This window comes from Chlamydotis macqueenii, chromosome 3 (assembly GCF_036417535.1).
Source record: "Chlamydotis macqueenii isolate bChlMac1 chromosome 3, bChlMac1.mat, whole genome shotgun sequence".
In the NCBI taxonomy this organism is placed as follows: Eukaryota; Metazoa; Chordata; class Aves; order Otidiformes; family Otididae; genus Chlamydotis; species Chlamydotis macqueenii.
This window is the reverse complement of record NC_141558.1, coordinates 123047117-123073314: the sequence shown is the minus strand read 5'-3', so window position 1 is coordinate 123073314 and position 26198 is coordinate 123047117. Positions and strand designations below refer to the sequence as shown.

The following is a 26198-nucleotide window of genomic DNA, read 5'->3' as shown; positions in this document are numbered from 1 at the left end:
TTTATTTTTTTTTTTTTTTTTAATTTAAATTTGCCCGGCCGATTTCTGCTCAGTAGCACGGCTCCGGGCAGAGAACGGGTTCCTGCCCTCGGGGGGGGGCAGGGGAGCCCTTCGGAGGGGAAAATAGGCCGGACCTATTCGTTGTAGTGAATTACAAAAGTTTTTTATGCAAAGAAATGGGTGAAAAGATTAAAGGACGAAACAATAGTTTTAAATCTTGTCAAGAACTGGAAGTTTGTGATGATGGGGAAGGAGAGCTTTAATCTAAGTTAATACCTAACCTAAAAGAGGGACAGCATTGTCAGGTGTAATCCTGTGCTGGAAGGCACCATTTCTGACTTTAAACGGCCAATAAGTAATTCATACAGAGCATTAATGCCTAAATCTATTGTCTAACTGATTTATTTATCAGTATTTAAATTCTTCTGAATGTAAGTGATGGAAAAGTATTTCCACAGTAGCTGGCCAACAAACTGGTGGAGGTTTTACTGAAAAGCTACAGATCTGACCCATCATAAATAAAAACACGAGTTAGTTGTGACAAATACTCTGCTTTAAACAGAAAGTGCTCATCTCTGTGTGGCAGTAATGAAGATAAAAGGGTTAATTCAAAACTTCAGGCTGAGAATCAGAAGTTGGACAATGTTTGTTCTAAGCTGTGCACAAATTAAATTAACTCTAACCCAAGCGAACCCTGGGGCCGCTGGTACCCCACCTTACAGCCCACCCAACACTGTGACTGCAGCCCACACCCCAAGATGCGGTGACACGACGAGTACTCCCTGCCTTCAGCTATTAACAGATTTTAACGTATATTCTGTGAGTTGTTTTAGAAAAGTGTAATCTGCATTATTATAAAATAGTATATTTTTTACTTCTCATCTAGTTTTAGGAAAAACAACTAATTTGGGGGTGTGGGATTACTTAAGCTCTCCAGAAGTTTAATTCCTAGGGTTTTCCTGAACAGAACTGGGACTTCACCATCACCATGATATGAGTGACAGAAGAACAGTTACAACAGTTTCAGCAAGATGCACTCCTTATCCTGTTATTTTTAGAATATATTACAAGAGCTAGTTATCTGCTGTTAAACGCTCCAGGGCCAAGTAGAAGCATGTAACACAGAAAAGCAACCGTAACAAGTTTACCTTATTTCTAGCAAAATTATAAAGCTAAGACTCAGGCAGATGACTGCATGTTTATTGACAAACAGCATTTCCTTTTTTGAAACCAGGAATTTTATTAAATTAACGTGACAGAAGTATGTAAGCCGTTGTGGACTTTAAGACAATTCACACAGGCGCTTTCGGTGAGGAAACTACATTCCAGACTACGGGGAAGGAGCTCTAGGGCACAGTCCCACCGCGCTTTGTTCAGCTTACCGTGTGTTCACCTGCAAAGAAGAGTTCACACCGTCAGGAACAAGAAAGCCACACGAGATGATGAAACAATTACTTCTCTGCTTAAGGATCCTATTTTTATAGTCACTTTCTTAACTCCTTACTTCAGGGCACAGAATTTATAATGCATTTCATTTTCTTCTAATGGCAGTTATTAGCCAAATGGACAGCACGTAAGCTCAGAATACTACATGATAATTTTATAAAAATAAAAAAATGTTAGATGACAGTAACGATCCTGAGGCTTGTGAAGAAAACAATTAAATGAAACACGATGCAAACACCACTCACCACATCATCAATCTTCAGAATACTGCGCACGGTTTCTGTCGCAAGAGTCAATGCGCTCAAAGACACTAGCAGCGGCTGGACAACCAGCTCCTCCAAGATGTTGGAAATGCCACCCTACGAGAACAAGGAGCTTTTACTTTGGGCAAGTCAGAGTCCAGTCAGATTTAGCAAGTTTTCTTCTTGCAGAATCCTGGAAAGGACAGGCATCTCTAAGCTGGACTATCGAATTGTACTCTTCTGTTCTCGACAGCAGTGTTCTGGTACATAGTTTAGCCCTAATGCTGAACATTTTCCTTTCAATGCCCAAATATTTTTTAAGCTACGCTACACATATACAACTCCTTGTTACCTTTCTGACGTTAATGCCAGCTGTTTTCTCTCCTTGAGCATGTCTGTTTCTCAGCTCTGTCACAGTTGAAATGGGATTGAGACCTGCGTTTTCGGCTAGCGTGGACGGGATGACTTCCAGCGCGTCCCCATAGGCACGGACGCAGTACGAGTCCATACCCCTCAAAGTGCGCGCGTACTCATTCAAGCGCAGCGCCAGCTCGATCTCCGGTGCTCCGCCTCCTGCAATTAAAGCTCTGAGGACAGAAATTAAAAATAAAAACTCATTTTACATTAAATGCGTAAATGGTAAGTTTTCTGTATCATTAATGCAATACTAATTTATTGTATTAATAACAATATTAAGAGAGACATTACCTTTTCTTAACTAAGCATCTTATGACACACAGGGCATCATGAATTGAACGCTCAGCTTCTTCTAGAACAAGTTTGTTGGATCCACGTACCACGATGGTTACCGTTTTTCCAGGGTTTGTGCAGCCTGTAATCTAAAACATAAAGCCAAATAATAGGACAGGGCGGGGAAAAAAAAAGTAACAGACAAAAATAGACTTCAGTTTGGACTTGTAAGTTCTGTCACAGTACTGAGGTCTGCCTAAGCAAAACCACTACGCTTCCCAAGTCGGTGCCTACTGAGGGATGAGAAGGACTTTAATGTCTGTTACTACTGAAATTATTAGATTGCAGTTAGCAGTCGTTATTAAAAGAATTACTAGATGTTAAGCAGGCGTTAACATTTTGTCACTCACTCACCTTTATTAGTTTCCCAGAACCATTCAAGTTGACCTCCTCTGCCAGCTCAGCAGAGCCCAGCATGTCAGGAGTAAACTGGTCAATATGTGCCACAGGCTTAGTCCCAATTGTCTGAAAAAAAAAAAAAATCCATGATCTGAGCTGCAGAGTCAGGAAGCGTACTGCTTAACATATCTCTAAATATTGCAGTAAAATGCAGTTAGAACTATGGCTTTAACATCTGTCCCTCTTCTTTCTAGAAGTACGACCGCTCAACGGAGCAGAAACTGCTTTTAGGGAAACGTCTGCTCTTCTGTTATAGTCAGAACATGAAACCTGGGAAAGCGTCACAATAAACTGGCGCTGGCTGGGTCCTTAGTTTTGGGGTAGGCTCTAAACACTGCTGCTATTTGAACAACCATTTATATATAACTCACTTTACCTTACATATAAACTCAATGTCATCTCTCTCAATGTCTTTAACCACCATGATCTTCATCTTGTTCAGGAAATGGAGGGCTAGGTCACTAAGCGCATCCCTAAAAACAAGAGGGAAGCAGTCAGTCCACAGTGCTGTTGTAGTAACCAGGTCAGAAGCTGCAAGCTTCTTACCAGCAGTGCTGAAATTCCTCAGACTACAAAGTAAGGATGTCATTAAACTCAAAATATAAACAACACTTGTGCTTTCTAAAAGTACAGTCCCAGCCAGTCTGACACACTCTGCCAAGTGTGACTTACTATTTGGCTTCCATGTTCCAGGTATGTCAAACAACTCCCATTGTTCCCCCAAACACACAGCGAGTGAGTACGTCAGGATTAGCATACCGCAGAATAGACTTCTGAATCAGCAGCACGTTGCATCCAGCCTTCTTAATTTGCTTAACTAAATTTAGAATGTAGGCTCTCTCTTCACGCAGTACTCTGTCCATTTGAGCATAATCAGAAACAACTATTTGGTTGTCCATCTATTTAAAAAGAGAAAAAAAGCAAGTTTAGCGAGCAACTGCTGACTTTAAAAGTAAATGTCAAGCTGTTCCACGTTCTTTAACTTAGCAGCCTGTGATTCAAAGCAAACAAGCGTGACAGTAAAATACGTCTCACTACAGATTGTTTAGATGACGAGAAATACTGGACCTGAGAACCATTTTCTTTCCTATACCAACTATAATTTCTTGAAGAGTTACGAGTATCTATGCACTACCCAGCACGCTTTTGTTATAGCTGTGGAACAGAGCTGACAGCACAACATCTTAAAAAAAAAAAAAAAAAAGTGTGTTATCATTACATTTGCATCTCCCAAGTACTACTGCAAAACGTTTCGCTCTAGTCATAGTTTAACTTACATCTGTCTTTGGAGCAGACAAGCAGAACTGAATGAGGCCAATTTTGGCTTTTTCCACTCTGGTTACACCGGTATTTGCCACCTTCTGAGTCAGGACTAGTCCTTCAACCAGTTCGCAATCGTCAATTGTGCCTCTGGAAACAAAAACAATCCATGACTCCAGCACTTTGGGAAGCTGATTTCACAGAGACAAAACTCATCTCCTTAGAAATGGTTTCTTACCCCAACTTCTTGACAATTTTAATATCTCTGAGGTCTACGCTATTAGCTGTAGTTGGGTCAATCACCTTCATCACTGCATCCACGCTCATCGGAGAAAGTAAACTAGAATACTGGCATACAACCTAAGGGATTTAAAAACAAAGGAAAAAAAAGGTGAGAGATTTAACACTGAGCAGCAGTAATTTCAAAATAATAATGTATTTCACTGTTTGACTTCTGAATTTTTAAATAAAGATATTTTTCCCTCTCTGTCCATCAGCCAGATGGCTTATACAGTATCTTCTCAAGGGCTACTCCATTTAAACAAAACAGCAGTTACGGTGGTGGGAAAACCTATGCTTAGCGACTTAAGGAAGAAACTTGAATTTCTCTTTCTTTGACTCTTAAAATAAGATTTTTGAGAGCTTCCCAGATTATTCTTCTGGAAGGGAAACTAGCACGCATCTCCAGATTTTGATGCTGTTTTAGGAGTTCCTGCCACACGAACAAGAACTGCCTACACAAGAAATTGGCAAAAGCTCCCAGTATCCCACCTGACTTTTCTGTTGCTGTTTTTGGTTGAAGCTTGTTTATTTTACACTTACAACTAACATCTAAGATCAGCAAGTATTTCAGACTAAAATTCAGTCTGAGTGCTTCAATTTAATGAGAATCAACCACGGCTTTCTGAAAAGTCAGTCTCAGAGAAGGCAGCCCAGAAGGCAGCTGGTCTGCAAACCAGCTAGATTTGTGACATGCAGGGTATTCTTAACAAGCAAACAGCAGCAGAACTGGGAAAAGCTAAAGGCTCAGCCAGTCTGGAGGTACAAAGTTCCAGTATCCATTATACCTTTGAATTCAGCGAAGTGGTCGCACTGTTCAGCAAGGTTTCTCTGTCGCTCAGTTCAACCGGCTGCGCCATGTTGGTCAGTACTTCAATACCTTTGTCCAGAGCTTTCTGGAATGATTCCGAAATGATAGTGGGGTGTATTCCTGTGCGTAGGATAAAACAGTTGTTAGACAGTCATGCTTTCAAACTAATGGGGTTTTGTTGCTCTCTTTCCATTTTAAGAGTAATTTAGAGGCACTCATGTCAGAATAAATTGAAGACATTTTAGCAAAATCTGTTCTTCATGAGCAGATGACCTCCCTTATTACTTTCCATTGCTAAAGCTGAAGAAAAATGTCCCAAATAATTCGCCCTCACAGACAAGTACAGCACATTTCCCTGCCAAATCTGGCATCCTAGAAACATACTTGCTCCAAATTTTGTTTACACCTAGCATTCTCAAAGCTGCTCCTGTTCAGGTAATACCTGTGAGGAGCTTGACTGTGATTTTATTTCAGATTTGCAAAGACTGTTTTCCCAGAGCTGTGTATGAAGATGCCCAAATTTCTCTGGAGTGTGTGATGTGCTGTATATTCTAAGTGATGGGAGGTGATAAATTTGCAGAGTATAAGAAACCATAGAATCACTGGTCCCAAATTTCATTTACACCTCCTTACGCTCTCTCTCTCTGTCTATGAGAGAAGTACAAGTACAATCGAGGTGAGTTTTTACAAGCAAACATTTATCACATCATCTAGGCACTATTTCCTGTATCAACAGCGATGCATTCAATTAAAAACAAAAAGCTAACCAGATTCTTAGTCTAAAACGGGACATGAGTGAAACCTGAATGTGAAGACTCGAGTCACCTTTCCCGTTTAAACTGGGAACAGCTCATCACACACGTACAAGAGGAAAGAGGACTTCTACCTTCAGTCCTGTTTTTGTACATTTATTGTACCTTTCTGAAGAAGTCTGGAACAGGCATCCAGAAGAGCTCCAGCAATGACAACAACAGATGTAGTGCCATCACCAGCTTCGATATCTTGTGCTTTTGACAGCTCTACCAACTAAACAGCAAATTATAAGAAAAATTTATATATACTGCTACTTAATTGCAAGACACTGACAATTACCAAAAAGAGAGAGATTCAAGAATGCAGCGCTACTGAAATCAACCATCGTATCAGGACAAATCATGCCTTTTCTAATTTGAAGCCAGCACCTTCTGCACCTTGCTTCCCATAGTCGTACACCTACTTGCCCACCTACCAGTGCTGTGAAACAGATCCCTTACAGAAGCGAAGCAGCTTTTCTCCCACGCTCAGGGCCGATCACGCCTATCTAACAGGCCTACCTCTTCCTTTCCTGTCAAGGCTCGCAGGAAGCCCATTTCCATCTCCAACCACAATCACGTCTAAGAGGTCTACACTGAACTTCTCAAACGACCAGGCTGCTGTACTCTTGGACCACCTGACCATAACATAACTCATTCTCTTCTTTTATTCTCTTCTGTCCCAGCAGTTTAGGACACCACTGACTTTTCTTTCTTAAGACGAGAGAAGGTGGTTTGGGCTGGATTATCTTAGATCTTGGAGCATGCTGCGCAAAATGTCTTGCTCTATCACTAGCGGGTAACACTCCCTAAATCCACACAGAACATTACTGCGTTATTTTGTCCCAGAAAATAAGTTCTAACACAACAACTGTCCAAGTAATGGAAAAAAACCACTTACCATTTTGGCTGCAGGGTGCAGAACCTGCATTTGTTTCAAAATAGTAGCACCGTCGTTAGTGATTGTCACATCTCCTTTAGCATCCTGGATCTGAGAAGAAAAGGAGAACACAGTTCTGATCAGTTTTGATACTCAATGTAAAATATTTTTCCTGATGTTATTTCTCAAACCAGGACAGATGTGCATGTAGTTCACACTTTCCCTTAAATAAATGAATCTTGGAAAAGAATTTCAAGGCAAAAGATGGCACGTAGTAACAGGACAAAGGGTAATGCCTTTAAACTGCAAGAGGGCAGGTTTAGATTAGATATAAGGAAGAAATTCTTCACTGTGAGGGTGGCGAGGCACTGGCACAGGTTGCCCAGAGAAGCTGGGGATGCCCCATCCCTGGAAGCGTTCCAGGCTCGGTTGGACGGGGCTTTGAGTGACCTGGTCTGGTGGGAGGTGTCCCTGCCAGGAGTAGGGGTTTCGAACCTGACGATCTCTAAGGTCCCTTCCAACCCAAACTGTTCTATGACTCTACAATCCTATATAAAACATGTTAATTTTACAGTATCTCCAGTAAGCCTAGTGTTTTGAAAATCTAAATATAAGGTTTACCATTTTATCCATCCCCTTTGGTCCAAGGCTTGTTCTAATGGCATCGGCAACAGCTAGCAAGAAAACAAACAAACAAACAAACAAAATGTTTGCAAGTTGATCAAAAGAGCTACAAGCACTCACTTCATCATTCTAGATATTTCTTCTGAAAATAAAGCATCTCCCTGCATGAAGCAGTTCCCAGCTGTTTTGCCAGCATTAAATCATCCTGAATAGTAGAAGGATATAAAACACGGCAGTATCAGGACTGATTTCCACAGCTCTTTTGTTAAGCAATTAACATCCAGTCACTTGATTACCGCCATTTTAAAACTGAATAATAACGTGGAAGGATTATATGATGCCAAATAATCCGACCAAGGCTTGTGTCAAACCCCAAATATTGCATCTCCCCACGCGCCCTGACCCCATCTCTGGGACTTCCCTACCATTAAAAAAAAAAAAAAAAAAAAAAAGACTATTTAACGGGATTTAAACCTTCAAATCCCCAGGTTTCCCTTACAAAGGGGAGGGTGTGACAACCCTCCCGCCCCCCCCCCCCGCCTTCCACCGGCTGGCTCGGGGCAAGAAGCGGCGCTGCTCCCTCAGGGCCTCCGTGGGCCCGGCCCCGGGCCGCCCGCGGCGGGGGGAGGCCGGTGGCCGCCTCCCCTCAGCACAAAGCGGGTGCGGAGCGCTGCCGCCCCCCCCCCCGCCTCCCCTCATCCCCCACCTTTGCCGGCGGAGATGTTGCTGAAGCGGATCTGGGAGGGCTTATCCCGGTCCTGGTAGGTACCCTTGGCCCGGTTGCCCGCCCCGCCGTGGGCTTTGGCCCCTGTGTTCTCCGGCATGGCCGAGCCGCCGCCGATGGACACGGATGAACCCCGCGATCGCGGCCTCCCCCGCCGGGAACCTTCCAGAAGGCACCGCCGCCACCACCACCGCTCCGCTCCGGGGTCCTTCCGCCCGGCCGCCGCGCGTGACGTCACGCAACGCACAGCGAGAGCTGCCTACTGCGCGCCTGCGCCCTGATAACCGAGAAGAGAATCGCCCCGCTGGCAGGCGAACGGCGCGGACAGCTAATGGCACCCGCGGGGGCGTCCGGAGCGAGCGGCGCGGGGGCCTCGGGGAGGTTTCCCGCCCAGCGGGGCGGGGAGGCTGATGGCGGGAAGAGGGGTGGGGGCACGGGGGGGCCCGGTGGCCGGTGAGGGGGGGCCCAGGGGGCTCTTTGGGGAAAGAGTTTCTTGGGGGGGGGGGATCGCTTCCCTCTCACTACGAGCGCAAAAAATCAGTGAGTCGGTCAGACCTGCAGCTGCACGGCCTCTGTGGAACTCGGCCGCCTTAGAGACGTGAGCTCTCACAGGCGGCTGTTGCACAGCCGCTAAGCTCAGTGCCACATAACGGCGTTAACTGAAAGAGGGCAGGTTTATATCAGACATATGGAAGAAATTTTTCACTGTGAGGGTGGCGAGGCGCCGGCACAGGTTGCCCGGAGGAGCTGTGGGTGCCCCGTCCCTGGAAGTGTTCCAGGCCAGGCTGGATGGGGTCTGAGTGACCTGGTCTGGTGAAGGTGTCCCTGCTTCTTGCAGGGGGGTTGGAACCAGATGATCATTACGGTGCCTTCCAACCCAAACCGTTCTATAAAGCACCAGCAGTGGATGTGAGTACAGCTGTAACTCACTGCCCTTTCTGGTCTCACCCAGGGCCCAGTCTTTTGCCTTTATTTGCCCTGGCGTCTCGCAGCTTTTCCCCTGCTAAGACCATAACCTGCTCTGCTGTTGCAGCTGTTTTAAGTAGGTTTTGAGCACCTGGTTTGTTTTTTTTTTTTTTAAATGTTTTGCAGAACCTGTTGCCAAAAAGGGGTTTTAAGCAGAAGCTTTACAGCAAGCGAAGTAAGACAGATTTGAATTACAGTAAAAGGACAGAAACAATGTATATTTTTGTGTAACACCCTGGTCTTCCTGTATGCTGAAGGGACTCTATTTCAGCTTGTATCATCATTTTTAAAAGGTAGGCTTTATTATCAATAAAAATAACACTAGAGTTGAAAAATAGCTTAGACTTGTTAGGTTGATTTTGCCTCAATTACTGTATTGATATAAAAGCCTCTGTACACTTGTCTTTTTGGGGATTTCTAAATAGCTATTTAGATTACTTTCTTTGCTTTGAACAGAATACAAACGTAATATGGTTTAGATGCAAAGCACAGACTTGAATCCACAAAGTGAATTAATTTTGTACTGTGTTCAAAATAAGCCACAGCAGCTCAAAAGAGCTCTGACTGAGTGAAGAATGTCCAAGTAATATCTAAACCACATAGTTTTTATGGCCTATCCCTTTCTGACTGGATGTGAAAAATCAGGGTGCCATTGAAGTGCTCCCACATAGAGACAGTTATACAGCAAGAAACGTGTCACTGTGCTAGTGAGGTGCTGCTGATGTAAGACACTATATTATAAGAAACGGGCAAAGGATGTGAGCTCTTGAGCTTGTTTTCTGTTTCCATCTTCTATCGAGAGCTCATTGAGTGTGAAACCTGTCCTCACGGTGAGGGCACCGCTTTGTGTGGTGATATAGGAAGATGAAGCATTTGGACAGTTCTGTTGTCAGAAAAAAAAAAAAATAGGCAAAGACTCTGTAGTCACATGATTTCATCATCCCTCAACCGTTTTTCACAGTTGCTTGTGAAATTTTTTTGTTAGATTTGTGCATCATTGAAACATAGATGATTTGTTTGTCTGTCAGAGACCATGTGCAGAGAGAAGTGAATGATCTTTGCCTTTTTGTGTTCCATTTGCAACAGGCAGAGAAGAAACCTGTTTTAAGTGTAAACCTTTAGGGTCTGTTGTGTCACAGGAGCTTCTTGGTTTCTCCTGGATGTATATACAGTGAGTGGCACAGCTACCTTTAAGGGTATTGCATAAATTTGGGCAGTGGCAGATGTTGCTTCTCTGGTGCTGAACTAGGCTTTGCGTTCGCTTACGCCATAAAGTGGCACAAAAGACCTCGTTTTCTGGCAGGAAAATACAGATAGAGTGAGTGGAGAGCCTGGATTTTTACTTGCTACGTAACAAGCTGCTGAGCTAAGTTTAAGGCCGCTGTGGCTAGCGGCTACCTTCTTACTAATAATTTTGGCCTGGCAGAGTTGCTTCTCTAGAGCTGAGCTTCAGGGCAGAGTTAGGGTTAAGAGTTTTGTAAGCGTTAGTTTGTGCAATCGGGTTTGCACTGGATGTAAAAGGAGTTGTCTGGCTAATTTAAAGGTTGTTGTCATCCACTGTTGCCTTCATCTGCCTCGTTCTGTGTTCAGTAGAAACTCTTCGGCTAAGGTTCGGTTTGATCTTCGGTCATTGCAGGTTTGAAGGTGTCACTGGCTGACAACGGACCCGGAGCACGCATTGTGTTTTATTACTTTTTTTTTCATGTCTCTTATCTGTAATTTAGAAGAGCAGACATATAGGGCTATTGAGCTGTGGAGTTTTGTTTAGGGCTTTGGCTACTACTCTTTTTTTTTTTTACTTAATTCCATGTGAAATAGAGATTATTTTTTTTCTTTTCACTCGTATGTCTTTAGGGGCAGCCTTATGGTTAGGCTGCCTCCTGCAATGCCCTGTTGACCTGTGTGTTGCTTGTTAACACCGATCCAGGCAGAGGGTTGTGCAGAGACGTTTCTCAGGTATTCATAATTTGGTGTTGCTTGGGGGAGAGTTATCTGAGACGGTGTCACATCAGTCAGGCTTGCTGCTGAAGTTCGGCTTCACGTTAGGGTGAAGGCTAGGGTTTCAGGCAGCAGACCTGAAGGACCAAATTTGTTGCTAGGTCATGTTTAGAGCCATCACTCACAGAAGGTTTCCACACTTGTTTTAGAGCTGAGTTTAGACTCAGAGTTGCCTGCACATTATATTGTTTTTCTTATCATAATTTCTGCCTGTTCTGACCTTTTCCAGCATTTCGAAGGAGCAGTGAAACGATAACAAATCATACAGAAAACACCCCCACGCATAGTCCTGGGGTCATAATATTTTCTTTTTAGCTTAGTTTCTTGAAAAAAAAAATGAGATTTGTGTGCTTAGTACTCTGACCTTCAAGTAGGACTTGGACCTATAGCCGACTTTGACTGAATGTGGTAGAAACTCTGCGTTCTCTGGCTTTGTGTAAACAGGCAGCTGCACAGAGAAGAGAGATTTTTAGTTAAGGGCACACTGAGGACAGAGCTCAGTGCTTCCGGGATGTCCGTCGGTGGCACAAACTTTCTGTGGCTTTCAAACTTTTCTGGTACTCAGGCAGAGGCCGTGAACCGCTACCAACATGAAATTGTTTTGATAGTCACCGTTGTACAAGGTGCTCGTGCTTCTGGGCGGATCGCGTCACCCTCGATTTTTCTTCCCCAACTATTTCTGGTCTGGTGCAGTTAGAGGATAAACTTTTCTGGTAGCTGTTTGTGCAGCATCTCGTCAAATGCAGTCCTGATATCGAGTGGAGCTTGCTAGTCCTACTGCAATAGGAACAACCTTTGCAGCATAAAAACTGTCGGTGGACATCATGGGATTAGGACAAAATGGGGCTTCGGGGAATATTTGCATCTCTGGCCTTTTTATGAGGAAAAAAATTCCTGGGATGTGTATCTTTACTGCTTCCTGCACCTGTGTCAGGCTGGCTATGAACATTGGTCTCATGAAGGGTCTTTTTTTTCTTTTTTTCCTGGAGAGAACTTGCCGAGTAGCCTCGAGAGGCAGCGGTGATGACAGCATGACGAATGATTGCCAAAGAGAGGGTGACATCATTTCCACCTAATGGCCTTAGCTAAGTTATTAAGTGCCATTACTTAATCATGCTCTGATAAGAGCAAGTAGCTTCTAAACATTTAATAAATGCGACACTCATGCCTTCCCAGCACAAAATACAATGCTGTACTATGGTTTAGAAGAGGAGAAAAATACTTTATTTATAGTGATTTTATTCTGCTAAGACACTAGTGTAACGTTGCTAATCCTGTGAAGAACTTGCTGTAAGGGATTCCTGTGGATTCAGAGCTTTATTTTGAAGAATGTACTTTAAAGGTAGCTACATTGTCAAAGCGAAAAACTCTTAAACACTCAAAACACTCTTAAACATGTGTTGTGGCATGAGAAATGTCAGCTTGAAGTTATAGCTTGATCAACTCCAGCAGTGAAAATGGAGATTATTTATTACATGCTTTTTTATTTCATGCTTTCTTGGCAGCATATAATGATTGTAATATTCCACAGTATTATTATATGCAAAATGAAACCCAAGATAAGAAGTAAACACACTTAACTGTTACTGTTCTTTATCTGAGCTGAATCAAAAAACCAACCAATTCTTGCCTTTTTTTTTTTTTTCTGTAAGTGTAATGAATGTGATCTGATCTCGGTTTCCAAAATCTTCAATATGTAAAAAATCCTATCGCAGTTGTAGACTGGTACACCAGTTTTTCTTTTCTCTGAGAGTAATCCCCTCCTTGCTCTTAAGAAATTGAGAGTTTCATTTACATTTTTTTCCTTCCCAGTGTCAAGTTGGCAGAGGCCCTCCTGGTCAGGCGGCTACAAAAAGCAGTAGAGAAAGGGGGAGATAAGCTGCTGAGTCTGTGGGACTGGGGTTGTGGCTACTGTTAATTGTTAGCACTTCTGCTTACTTTCCCTTCAAATGTTAATTGTGCAGTGGTGTAAATTAGCGAGCATGATCTGCAGGGTGCAGGCTGAAGTTCTTTGGTGAAACAATTGAGTATTTCCACGTGGGTTGGTACCTGGGGAGATGATTCCACCCTCTCCCTCTAGATGACAGCAGAACACCGGCCTTGCTGTAAGGGATTGTTTCCTGAGAGTATTTCAAAAGAATAGTTATTTGTTGTCCTGCTTGATGACTTTTTAAAGAGGCTGGAGTTGCTGTTGTAATATATTGCCCTGCTTTAGAACAAACGGTGCATACTTTGGACAGCTGATAAAAAGAAAAAGCACCAGGAGTTTAAACACGTTATTTTATGAATGTCTGTTTCCGCAAACACGAAACATGTTCCCAGTTGTGATAAATATCTCTGTATTTCACAGGTAAAGTGCAAATCTGATGCTTCTTGACAAGCAAGATCCTGAACCCTCAGAGGCATCCTCATTTCTAACACCACATGGATGCGTTTTTCTGAAGACCGCTGCGGAGGAGTGTGTCTGTGCCAGTGCAGCGCATGCCGAATGAGTATGGGGGGTTGATTTTTCTCATCCTTCCACAGAAAGGCTGATAAAGCCAGGGGTATGATGTGAGCTCCCTGCCTTGGGCTGCGTTGTCTCCCAGCAGGCCCGTTAAACGCCTCTTGCGCCTCTGGCCAGGGACAACTCCTAAAAGCAGGCTCCCTTCTGGCACCGAGGAGGATCAGGATGAAGCCCCTCGTCCTACTGCTCTGGGCTTCCCCACCCACCTGCTTCCGCCACCCAGGACGGGGCTGTTGGTGACTGCTGCTCTAAATGGCGTTTGTTGCACCGAAGAGCACCGAAGACAAGGTGGTCGCTCTCTATTCCCTCGCAGCCAGCAAGGCCTTTGCCAGCATGGGTTCTGGCCCTTACAGAGAGCTGATTTTTTTTTTTTTCTGTATGGAGACCACTTTCCCAGAGTGTTTCTGCTTTCTGGGAGACTTGATGAGGCTCAGTGACTGATTTTCAAATGCTGAGTTAAAGATGGAGCAGCACGCACATCTGCCATGACGCCCAGGGGATGCACCCACATACACCGTTGGCTGTTTTGAACTTCTTTTGCCTGAAGTTGGTCCTGTAGAAAGAAGAAAAACAGTGAAAAATGAATGGAGAAGGTTCTTAGGAATGCAGATAACAAGAAAAGCCAGAAAAAAAATTACACAAGCTCTTCAAAAACCATATTTAAATGGTCTCTGCGCTTCTCCCGAGTGATCTTCCTCTCACAGAGAAACAGGGCGAGTTGAACGGTGAAACAGTAAGTGGATGACTAGTTATATTTTTTTAGCTTTTAAAATTGTTTCAGATATGTGTGGCTATCCCAGTCATGCTGCCAAAGGCTTGTGTCTTTGGAGTTGGAGCTGCAAAAAGGATTTGCTGTTGGGGACAAACAGGAAGAGGGGGAGGAACAATTGGGTGGAGTAGAGCTAGGCAACTTTCTAACATGGCTTTAGTCGTGGGCCGGAAAGTTTCTGTTTAGCTCCCCGGTTGCTCTCCTCGCTGCCCCAGTCCTGAGCAGGACTGTGAGAGCTGGCTCTGCTGCTTGTGTTGATCCACAGTAATGAAAATACAGGAAATGTCCAAACTGGTTATTAGTTGTGTTTACAAGAAGGAAAGCTCTGTGTTTTGAGGCTGGGGAGTGGGAATGATGTTAATTTTTTTCCTGCAGTTATACAGGGATTATGTAGAAGCCAGAAAACGGAGTTCAAGATAGCTTTCCCATGTTGATTAAAATACTGCTTGCTTTTTAGAGTTTGCTTTTGAAATTGGTAAGTGCTGCTACAGTAAAAAGTCTGGAATGGATAATGTGGTGATTCAGTTTTTCTGAAAGTATACCTTGGTTTGAAGAACTAGCAATAGATAGTGCTTGCAAATAAAAGTTTGGTATTTTAATGCTTTGAAAATATTGTGATTTACTCAAATTAAAGTTGCGCTTTTGAATAATTGCCATTTTACCTGTTCTTGGGCTGCAGCAGCTGTTTAAGAGACACACAAGTTCTGGGTGGGAACACGGGGGGGGACTTTTTTTATCCAAGCTGGAATTTTTGAAGTATGGCAGAATAAAGCCATTAGCTTTCTTAACTTGAAAATTATTTCAGATTGTATGTATATAATATATCCAAGGAAGAGTGGTTGTAGCTTAGCACAAATAACAGGAAAAAAAAAAAAGTAAGAGCAGCACTGATTCAAATAGAGGGAAAAAAAATTCAACAAAGTAGAGAGTAGAGTTGGTCATTACTAAAATAAACTTTGGTGAAACTATAAAGTGGTAGCGGGCGAAAACAAAAAAAAAATAACTTCTGCTTCCAAAGCACTGATACTTACCATGGGTGTTGATAAACAAAAATCCTGTGTTTGGAATCCTCCTGCTAAATATCTTACATCCCACTTGTGAAACGGTAGAGCATGATCAGGCAAGAGAGGCACTGCCCCTGGCTGGGGGCTCTGTCCTTCCGAATGGTTCGTCAGCCCCGATGAAACTGGGCTGTTGAAGGTTATTTTACGTTGGAGCAAGTGGGGGACATGGGATTGGGACTTACGTATTTGTCTGGCTCCCAGGAAGGGCACCTTTAAAGAATGGGAGGCTCTGACATGTTGCCTTGGCCTAAAGGGAGTGAAGAAGGCCTGTGAAAAGTCAGGAAAGGCTGAGGTGAGAACTGGGTGGAGAAATCAGTCGTGAGAAACATCTGCAGCAATGATGAGTTGCAATGTTGTAAAGGGTCATTAGATGTATCTTCTCAAAAATCTCATTTTAAATGGTGTCCTGTTGCTTTGGACTAACTCGTAGTTAAGCTGGAACAATATTTTCAGTTGCAATTATTCTGTTCTCCTCCTCTAGAGCTAATTTTTAAGACTATAGAAATTGCTATTCACAAATCTCTTCTTTTGTTCCCCTTTGTTTCTGGTGGAAGACCAAAGACCCCAGTTAAGGTCTCTTAGAGTTATATTCTACAAACACAAGGGGAGCGTATGATCCCTGCCCCAGTTTGGAATGAGTGAAACACTGAAGGTTCCTGCTCACTCCAAATGAATGTAAAGTATCATCTGTGCCTGTTCACTAGACCTTCCAGAAACTGCAGGAAAAAACAGACTGGAAATAAATATGATAAACTAAGAAAGTTCTGAACAACCAGGTCGTGAAAATAAGAGATTTTCAAAGCGATAGGTGATGTAGATGGTTGTAGATGGTAAAGGCAACACAAAGATCTAGGTCTTTAACAAAGGACCAGAATTCAACTCTGTAACTTTTATTTCCATCAATACTGGAAGCATTAAAAAAATAGACAGAACAGAGACTCTTTCACACTATACAGCATCGTCCATTCTCTAAGATCCGGGGGGATTTTACATCTTGTATCTATACAGCAGTGTACAGCAGCAGAAACAGCAGAAACACGCAGCTACGGGAACATAAACTATGGGTCTCCAAATAGGAAGGATTTGGGACAAACCCCTCCTCTTACAAAAACATCTCTTTGAATTTTAATGGCAAGTTCAAAGCTGCCGAGGAACTGGGATTCTCAGCATCTGTTATTATTTTATAGCGGAAATTAGCACCCCAAAGTGCATTTGAAAAATGTCTGTGTGACTGTCTGCTGCTAGCGGACGGGATTTCAGTTTTTCAAGTCTCAGCAACATACGCATGAAATTGTTTCATTGCTTGGCTCTTTGCCTCTGCGCGAGGTAAATCAGCAGCCTGCTAAATCTGTAGATGGGACTGAGCAATCGTCTCCGCTTAAAATCAGTTCTGACCCAAATGCCAATGTGTTCCCTCTCTTCTGTGGTTATTGCAAACTCCTCACTGCCTGTAAATTGGTATTGTGGTAGCAGTCCATTGTGGAAAACATCACAGGAAATCAGAACAAAACAATTATCCCTGCCCTAAGGATCCTGCAGTGTCTTCTCTCCCTTTTTTTTTACAATTCATCTTCGCGTTTCTTTTTCTGAAGTTGGGCTGAGCAGTTGCAGTTGCCGGAGTTATTTAATGGAGTTATCTTTGCACAGCACCTCGCCACTGAGCCCCAGGAGACCTTTCTCTCACTCCTTCCAGTAATACTCTTTTTTTTTTTTTTTTTAATATTACCTTTATATATACATTAGAAGAAACTGAAAGCCCAACTTCACTTACGTGAATAAAAGCAGTGCCTATCTTGCTTAGCTAGGTGCATGTTGGATCATGGCTCTCAGGGGACTGTATCCATGAGAGACGGGAGGCAGGCAGCTTCTCACTGTGTGAAATACACGCCAGTATATTTGTAGGCGATTATAAAAACAACTTTTCAAGTTGTTTCACAATTAGCGTCCTGGTTTGCTGCTGCTTAGCACGTGAACAAAAGTCCAAAGGCTTTTTTTTTTCTGTTTGGTTACCTTCGCTATTATTTTTTGCTCCTTTTTTTTTTTTTGGGTGTTTATCTCTCCCTTAGAAACATGAGAGCTATGAAGTCTGATGCTTCATAGTTTTGCTGAAGGACATTTTGAGGGTCTCAGGAAAACATTCCAAGGTGATAGAGACAGTGAGTTTTGAATGTGTAGAACAATCACCTAGGGCTAATTAGTGGTTTGTAGTTTTAATGGATAATCAAACGCTGGGTTCTTATAAGAGACTAAGTGTGTACCATACTGCTCACTCTGAGGCTTTTTACATGCCTTACACAGACATACAGACAAAATAATTGTGGAAATGAGGAAGAGTCCACTTGCTGCAGCCAGAGCGGCAAAGACAGACTTGTAGCTGGGTTTTGTTTTAAATCTGGTGCATGAATTACCTGAAATTCCCTGATTTGCTGTCTGGCTTGACCCTGCTTTGTTCAAAGCAGTGACACAAATGTGGTAAGTGGTGTACGGTGATAGATTATACAGAGTGTACTGCCTTGCTGTGGAGTAAATATTGTCCAGGACCAACTGTCTGTCCTCGTTGCCTTGGACATGAACCATCAGCTCATAGGTGCGAACAACTGAATTTGGGGCGCACCAGCGTATCTGTGCAGACCTGTCTGTAACTTCAGACACCTCTCTGAGCCTCGGTGGATCTGGAACCTCATCTTCCGTCGACATGCCGGGACATAAACATTGGGATGCGCTCTGAAGTTCACTGCACGGCTTCTGAAGGTGCCTGCAAGGGTGGTAGTCACAGGAGGTGTACGCCACTTGCACTGGGGGTTCCGTCGACTGCTCATTGTAATCGTAGTCATCTACATAGTGTATCAGTGATCTGGTGGACGCAGGCACTGACTGAGCATTCGTCCTTGTGTGGTTCAGCTGCAGTAGGCTCGTTTGTGGTGTAGCTTCCCCAGCGTGAGTGGCAAAGGAGTGGATATAATGGTTGGTGACATCGGGGTTTCCTGTTGCTCTAGTAGAATAATCAGTGGTGGGCTGGTTGAACGGGCTTTCCTGGGAAAACGTCGCACCAATCGTTCTGAGCTCTCTCTTTAGCTGATCTGTTTCAGTTTGACTCGTGGAGCCGTAGTCCAAGGAGTGACTGTAGAGCTCTCCGAGAAAACCCTCAGAGGTGGTTACAGACACGAAGGAAGGAGGATGGCTCATGGATTCGGAAACTGCCTCCTCCTCGTGGGAGGAACTGTTGGCCTTTGCGAGCATCGGTTCAGTTGAGTTGTCTGCCGTTGTGCTCGTTACATTCCTCTGAATTAGCGAGCTGGTATAAGTGACTGTGGTTAGCGGAGAAGAGTCTGTTGCTGTTCCTACAGTAGTGGCATCATAACTGGTAAGGCTGAAGGCATCGTCTTCGGGAGAGGGTGTGCTTGAATCGGGCAGTGTGACGTTTCTCTCGGACTGGCATTTATCGTAGAGCTCTGGCAGTGAAAAAGATGTTGAAGGTCTGTCCCAGTCTTCTTGGGATGTGTTGCAAAAAGTCTCCCAAGCCCTGCAGAAGGGACAAGTTAGAATAGACAAGATCCAAAAGAATACTGCAGGCTCCCGTAAGGCTGCTTGGATTGCAACTGGCCACCTGCTGTCCCAAAGCAGTCTTTGTATTCAAGAAGACATGAAACCTAAATCAAAGCTAGCTTATCTTAAAGATAGTCTTGTGCTTGGCAGATGGCTTTATACAGCACTGGGTATTTAGCTAGCTGGCTTTTTTGGTTTTGTAAGGTGCAGGAATCTTTTGCCTGAGAAGCATCCTTTGGTACAAGGACTGCGAACCTTAGCATGAGCGTCGGGGTTCAAGGCAACTTGTAAAGGTTCAGACTTTAATGTCACACTAGGAGAGGAATTCACGCAGAGACATGTAACAGGGTCCGCAAGATCCTTAAGCCAGCTGGTTTAGGCAGCTGGAGCTGTGCTAACACGGGATGTGCTTCTAAATGACTAAGCCGAGTTCTTTCTTTACTCAGACATTGCATGTTTTTGTAAAGAATGCAACTGCTAAGCCCATCCTGATGAGAAACAATCTAATTTTAACAATCTACTTCCCTGCTCCCTCCACTACAGATGACAAATCTACTTGGTGGCCTTTCAAAAAGAAGAGAAGTCATACATATGCAAATTACTTCTTTTAGCTAGAGCTTATTGTAATGAGTCCGTAAATCTGTAGGAGAGCACGGAAACAATAGGTGACAAACGGGGCTATTTGCAAGGGGTTTTGCTGACTGCTCGTGCTTGGGAATGCAAGGGCAAAGAGGAAACAATTTGCTAAATATCTTGCAAAGTCTTCCAGTTCCTGCTCCCAGTGGTGGCCCATCAAAGGCCACCGAGCCAGCTCCTTTTTTATCTCCAGCTAAATAGAGAAATATGAACCGAAACAGAAACCAAGCTATTCTGAATTAAAAGTAGAATCCACAGCTAATAACACTTTATGCTGTTCTGCATGTGCCCATCGCATTTGTTCCACGTCCAAGTATAATTCAGCCATGCTTTGTCCCTGAAGGGGACTTCATTTTGCATTTCTACCCCTTGTGGAAGGCAAGAGCACACAAGGAATTTGAATAACTTAGCTGACAGTGAATGTTTGGCCCCCAAATAACTCAGACATTTCAGTTGTGTCTGAAAAGCCTTACTTTATCGCCTTGAACTCACTTTTGCAGCACAACTTTCTCAGGCGTGGAGAAGAGCCAGGAGAGCTGGCAGTCGCATAACAGAGGATTTCCGTACAAGTTGATGACTATGCTATCCGATGAATTGATGTTCCAAGGATTAAAGGAACTCAGGTTACAGCTGCAAGATGACAAATACAATAATTAGCAAGCGCTGAGCTACCTTCCAAGGGCTGGAGCGTGCTTAGTATCCCAGCGTGTGTGTAAGACACAAAGCAACGTTCCCAGATCCCTCGGAAGCAGCCAGTTATCACCACCATCATCCTGCACTTCAAAGTCCAGGCTGATACCTGCCTGTCTATCTAGTTTGCACAGCGTAACTGGTGTGTGTTAAAGCACAACAAAAGCATCGTAAGGGGATAAGACCTTTAGAGATGGCAGCTGGAAGGGAAAAGACCTAGCATTAGGCAAGGGTCTTCTGTGAAAGATGATCTCCTGTCTGCCATCGTGCATTCAGCTACACTTTTTTTGCATACTATACAATTTCTCTAGCTTCTTTCTCAGTCTGTTTGCAATGGCTTAGCTTTCTCTATGCCAATGATCCTCTTCATGTTAATTGTCTCTTTGGTAACACAGATTATCACCTACTAAAGCCAAATGACTAATACAGGAAGGCCTTGCTTGCCTTTGCTGTTAAGCTGTCCTAGCTGCAGGAAGAGTGGGACAATGTGACCTCCCTGCAGTCTGAGTGCTCAGAAGATGCTCTCTTTTGTCTACGGCTTTAACTGCTGCTCCTTTGTTTTTAAGTTTGGGTCATGATTTTCAGCTCTTTGAACTGGTGTTCCTGCAGGTATTGTAAAGTGCTGTGTAAATTCAGTGTGGCAATCTAGTGGGGGATGGAATCCATTGGGTTGTTTGTTTGGTTTTTTTTTTTTTTGCTTAAATCTGTTTATTTTCCCGAGACTGGTTCCTAGAGCACAGCCAGTGCTTTAGTATTTGTTTTCTGATATGCTTACAATCTGGGCCTATATTATAGAAATCTTTTAAGGCATTCTCCAAACCTTTTTCTTTATGCTGATTTTCCGTGTGCAGTTTAGTACCTCTATTTTGATAAATCACCTTCAGACTTTTGTTTCCCTTAATATTTCAACAGATGCGTAACACACCAAGTAAGTCACACTGATGTGTTACCTCTAGAATAAGGACAAAACATTGCTTTTACTAACGCTTAACAATTAATCTGTCACACTGAAAGTGGCAGAGACAGGATTTTTGACTGCTTCCAAGGTGCAGATTTTAGGAAACTGGTATCGGCTCTCCTGCTGTATCAGGTACCATGGTGCTGTGAGGTAAAGGCAACATGACGTGTGGAAGAACATAAAAGAAAAGAACTCACTTCTCAAAGGAGAGGTGCCTCAGATGAGGAGCACTGTCAAACATCTCTGTCCTCACCAAACCCAGTGAGCGGGAGTCTTGACAGTTCAGCTCTCGGAGATCAGGCGTGGACTTGAGGAAGTTGGTATCGAGGCTTCTTAATCGCGGCATCTTTGTCAGGTGAAGCGATCTGAGGTTCGGCAAGTCTCTGGTCCACTCTGGTTGAACTGCAGCAGAAAAAAAAAAAAACATTTATACCTGTTGCATTCTTGTGGATTTCTGCCTAAAAAAGAGTTTTGAATTCAAAAAGATATCGTATATCTCTATGGTCTTCTGCAGCTATTCTCGTTGGGAAAAGAATAGAACAAAAATCAATACACCGGTGTATAAACACCCATGCAATCACGTTTTTGTAATATTACCTGCAGGTCATGCTGTCATAGGACAGAGGAAAAGAAAGGAAGATAGAAGGGCAGTAAAGCTGATCAGAGGTATGGAACAGCTTTCCTATTGAAATGAAATGAACAAAGATTTCTCTGCTCAGAGGAGTGATGGTGGGGGGAGATTAGAGAAGTTTTCAAAGTCCTGAATGGTGTGAGAAAGGCAAATATCTTATTTCTCCTAGCACAGGAAAAACAGCTGAGACATGAAACTGAAAGAGTAGGTCTTATACAGAAGTGCCTTTCCAACCCATGACTAAATTGTGTAACTCACAACCCCAAGAGAGATTAGGGAAATTCACGGGGAAAATTTGCTGTTAAATGTGAGCTGAGGTGAAACCTCTAGCTTGGGGAGTGCCTAAGCTGCTGGTTACTGTAAACAGGGTCCATAAACATGGGAAAAATCGCTCTGTGCTGCCTCTTTCTTCCACCCTTTCCATGAGAAGTGCCACTGTTGGGTGCTCATGCAAAGAGGATACTGTTCCAGGGGGATCTCTGCAACTGTGCTGTGGTTCTTGTGTCAGTAAGAACAAACAACCCACAAATCTCATAGAACCCTTGGGAGATGAGAATCATTTTACCTTAATAGAACTGGTATGAAATGAGGCAGGAGAACACATAAAGTGGCCTTATAGATGGGCCACGGAGGGTTCTGCCGTGGCTGAGACCCTCTGGCATGCAAGGGAAAGGGGAGCGGGTCCTGGCTGTGCCCCAGGCTGAAAGCAGCTGGACAAGGCATCTGCCATCTCTCTGCCTCAGCACCTCAATTATAAACTGAGGCTGGCAGGGGAGGCAGGCGAAAGAAAAAAAAAAAAACCAAAACCATGCTGTAAATTGCTCGGGGCAGGGATTGCCTCACTGCGCGGAAGTATTTGGCTGGTTGTGGTTGACACAAAAAGCCTTTCTCTGTGCTACTTCAATACAGCGGTATAAAGCAGAGTGCAACTGTGGGGATAGACAAAGAAAGATTTCAGCAGCCTGTCTGGAACGAGAAATTAATTTCCTCCTGTGTATCCCAAAGCTAAACCCAGGGCTGACAGCGGGATGACTGTCAGTAGCCAACAGTGGAATCAGGTTGGAGATGGGTGACTACGCTGGGACAAATAGTTCTGTTTGGTGGTGTCTGGTCCATGCCCTGCTTTTGGGAGGCCGGGCTGCGTGAGACTTTGTCCCCGGCAGTTCCGTGACCAGCTGGAGAGCCTCGCACGCTTGGACCAGCTGTTTGCAGCTTTCACCGTGGGGTGTTCCCCCTCCACCCTGGGCTTGGCCAGGATGGGAGCTATCATTCCAGCAAGCGCTCTGCTCTCCCCGGCCTGACCAAGCCCTGTGTTTACAGTTGGGAGATCCAGAAACTTACTTTTCTCAAGAAAAGTCCCGCTCAGATCAAGCACGTTGATGGTGTTTCCAGGCCTGTTCGCGGCCTCGCTGGGAGATGTGCTGATGGCAAAAGCAGACTCTCTAATTCCTCTGCTGTCATCCTGCCCAAGCAGCGTTGCAGAGAGGTTCAGGAACTGTAGCTGAGGGTAACAGGAAAAAGCCAGCGGCTGGATTTCAATCAGTGGATTTCCAGCCAGGGACAACCACCTCAAGTTAGGCAGGGAAGAGCTGTGGCATGATGGCACGGATGACAACTTATTAAAGCTTAAGTCTAGGGAGAGGAGACTGCTGAGGGCTTCAGATCCCCATCTAACTGCCTGGAGATGGTTCTGCCTCAGCGAGAGGACGCGGAGCTGCGGGAGGTTTGCTAACTCCGTGCTGTTCACCTCTTCTAAGAGGTTGTTGCTGAGATCCAAGGTCTGCAGGGCCTCCGGAAGGCAGACGGGGAAAGCTGTCAGGCTGCTGCTGGTCAGCTGTAGGGTGATCCAGGTTCTGTTCTTCCGATCCTCGCAGGACATGCTGGTGAGATTAACGTTCTCCCAAGAGTCTTCCGGAGCCAGCTGGAAAAAGGTGGTGACGTCCCGGGACGCTGCAGGCTCGGCTCTGCTCACTGGGCCTGATGCTGTGTTCCCCACCAGCAAAGAGAGGATGACCAAGTGTGAAAACATCCTTCTCCTATGTCGCTTGCAATTAACTTGCAAGATCTGTTTGGTTTTTGCTTCAAGGAGGGGAAAAGAAAACATCAGCATTAGGAGCTAAATTAAAATCTCTCCAGGGAGCTACAAGCTATTTAAAAATGAAACATTTTTAGGCCTTTCCTATTGGACCCAGACAGCGGAAATTATAATTAATGTCTCTTTTGTAACTAAGCCTAAGTAAACATAAATCCTTGGGGACAGAAGTCTCATGTAATCTCAGTTGAAGTGTATCTACAGTTTTCTGTGCAGAAAGCAATGTAGTTGTATCACGTGCCTGGTTTCCACGCCAGCACCTTCGGTACCAGCCTGGCACCCAGCACGGCGGCAGCGTGTGGGCTCCCTGGTCCCCCCTGCTCGGCTGCCTCTGTGCAGTCCAGGGGTACGAGGGAGTGCCAGTGCTACTCCAGTATAAAAATACCAGTTGGTACCGTACTGGACAAGCTGCGGGAGAGCTGCACTTTGAGATTCGCCCTCCTGACTTGCTGGCAGTGCCCCGGAGCCAGGGGGGCAGGGATGGGGCACTGCTGCAGGTGAGTGCTGCGGACTTCCTACACACTCCAGCTCCTGGGGAAAGGATGTGCTGAAAATGCAGCTCCTGAGCCACATTTCAGTGAAAGTGGTCAGAAACTAAGAGTATGCTCCTGGATCGGGGCCTCAAAGGCCTGGGAATCAAGCAGCATGTTGTTCAGTGTTACACTTCCCTCTGTGCTCCTTCCTCGTCCCACCCCAGCTCTGTCTTTGTAATTGAAAAAAAAAAAAAAAAAGAAAAAACAAAGAAATAAAAAAGTCCTAAATGACTTGTCCGCAGCTGCGCAGGTAATCTGTATCAGAGGAGGGAATTAACCACACCCCCAAACTAGTGCTTTTCTTACTGCGCTGTCTTTTGGGTATCATAATAATCATTCCTCATCCAAAAATATATTACGGTGTAGGGGGGTGACTGAAGCCCTGTGTAGTGTGAAACAGCTCAGACTTATTCCAGACCTGCTGCTTGCTCTTCCCTGAATGGTGCCAGGTCTTGCCCAGACCGTCATCTGTTGCTGCCATCCCTGGTTTTAAGTAGGGACCAGCAAAATAGTGTAATTTGGTTGCCTGTGTCCTTTTTTTGTCATCTGGAATCTGGCAAGAGCTGAGCAGCCTCAGGGCTTCCTGGTCACCAGAGCTGCTGGATTCCCAGCACATGGCGGGGAGAGAGGATGGGAGAAATTGAACTGCTGGATCCTGATCTTAGATTTCATCTTAGTCCTAGGCTCTAAACCGCATCCGCTTGCACGTACCTGTCCCAAAGTCCTGATGCCTCGTGCCTCTGCTCTGCGTGACTCCGATTGCCCGGCCTTGATTTTATACACTCGGGTGACTCAGCCGAGAGCGTGAAATGTCTGTTCCCAGCTTTCCCTGCTCGCGGCTCTGCCCACAAGCGCAGGCGAGGTTTGTTCCAGGCTTGCTCCCCCGCATCCAGCTTTTCCCCTGCCTGGAGAGGGGGTGGCTCCGGGCAGCTTTCCCCGCTCCCTTGGCCCTAGCAGGAGGTGGGTGGGAGGGCTCTTATTTCCCAACGCCCAGGGAGGGCTGCTCCATCTGGCTTTGTCTAAGCAGAGGGGGGTAAAGGGAAAAGATCAGTGTCTGTAGTTCCAGCTCTCACGTCTCCCACTGGCAGGGGGGAAGGGAGAGGAATTGCTGCATTTATTTGCTAACAGGTCATGGTGATGTAAAGCTAAGGCTTTGTCTGCTGACATGGGCTTTGGTCGCTGTCTAGGTGCCAATAAAAGGCTTCAAGTGTTTTTATTTCTCCCTAAGACTCTTGCACTTGGGAGTAAGTGCTGGAAATGTTCACGCAGGACAAATGACTTTTCTCAAGAGGCCCTTGGTAAATGTCAAAAACGAAGCTCTCAGCTGCCGCTCCTGCAGAGAGGAATTCTCTCGGCCGATGGAGAGGTCCTGCGGCATCTCCCACCGCGCGTGACAGATTTGGCAGGCCTCTCCTGGTCCCGCCGTGCGTGGGTTGTGTTCTCTGTTCTGCATCTGCCGTACCGCGTGGCTTGGGAGAGTTCCCATTCGGCTCCTTCTCTCATCCTTTACTGAATAAGTAAGACTGACAATGTAAAACATCTCCCACCAAGGGACCTGCCCTGAGCAGGGTTTCTCAGCCTTCCCACAATTCAAGTAATAATT

The 26198-nt window shown here is 44.7% G+C and overlaps 2 protein-coding genes across 2 annotated transcripts; both read right to left on the bottom strand.

The window, feature by feature from the left end:
- Positions 1 to 1179: 1179 nt before the first annotated feature.
- Positions 1180 to 8414, bottom strand: CCT4 (chaperonin containing TCP1 subunit 4). The gene is made up of 14 exons (XM_086745278.1): positions 8189 to 8414; positions 7480 to 7532; positions 6880 to 6969; positions 6105 to 6213; positions 5165 to 5307; positions 4336 to 4457; positions 4115 to 4247; positions 3597 to 3736; positions 3214 to 3310; positions 2793 to 2903; positions 2397 to 2527; positions 2041 to 2275; positions 1692 to 1805; positions 1180 to 1393 (listed from the first exon to the last, which is right to left on the bottom strand). Exons 1-14 carry the CDS (start codon positions 8304 to 8306, stop codon positions 1379 to 1381), a joined length of 1611 nt encoding a protein of 536 aa, XP_086601404.1. The 5' UTR covers positions 8307 to 8414; the 3' UTR covers positions 1180 to 1378.
- Positions 8415 to 16378: 7964 nt separating this feature from the next.
- LRRN4 (leucine rich repeat neuronal 4) lies at positions 16379 to 25646 on the bottom strand. The gene is made up of 5 exons (XM_010128133.2): positions 25307 to 25646; positions 23312 to 24049; positions 21537 to 21741; positions 20184 to 20321; positions 16379 to 19032 (listed from the first exon to the last, which is right to left on the bottom strand). The coding sequence occupies exons 2-5, from the start codon at positions 23997 to 23999 to the stop codon at positions 17700 to 17702; spliced, it is 2364 nt and encodes a 787-aa protein (XP_010126435.2). The 5' UTR covers positions 24000 to 24049; positions 25307 to 25646; the 3' UTR covers positions 16379 to 17699.
- Between the last annotated feature and the right edge of the window lie 552 nt (positions 25647 to 26198).

Coding starts and splice junctions, on each gene's coding strand:
- CCT4 (XM_086745278.1), bottom strand. CDS start 8,306: ATGCCGGAGAACACAGGGGCCAAAGCCCACGGCGGGGCGGGCAACCGG. Junction 7,533..8,188: donor CAACATCTCCGCCGGCAAAG/GTGGGGGATGAG, acceptor TTTTCTTGCTAG/CTGTTGCCGATGCCATTAGA. Junction 3,737..4,114: donor TGTCTGCTCCAAAGACAGAT/GTAAGTTAAACT, acceptor CTTTTTAAATAG/ATGGACAACCAAATAGTTGT.
- LRRN4 (XM_010128133.2), bottom strand. CDS start 23,999: ATGTTTTCACACTTGGTCATCCTCTCTTTGCTGGTGGGGAACACAGCA. Junction 21,742..23,311: donor CGGGACTTTTCTTGAGAAAA/GTAAGTTTCTGG, acceptor TTTCTGCTGCAG/TTCAACCAGAGTGGACCAGA. Junction 20,322..21,536: donor AGGCACCTCTCCTTTGAGAA/GTGAGTTCTTTT, acceptor GTCATCTTGCAG/CTGTAACCTGAGTTCCTTTA.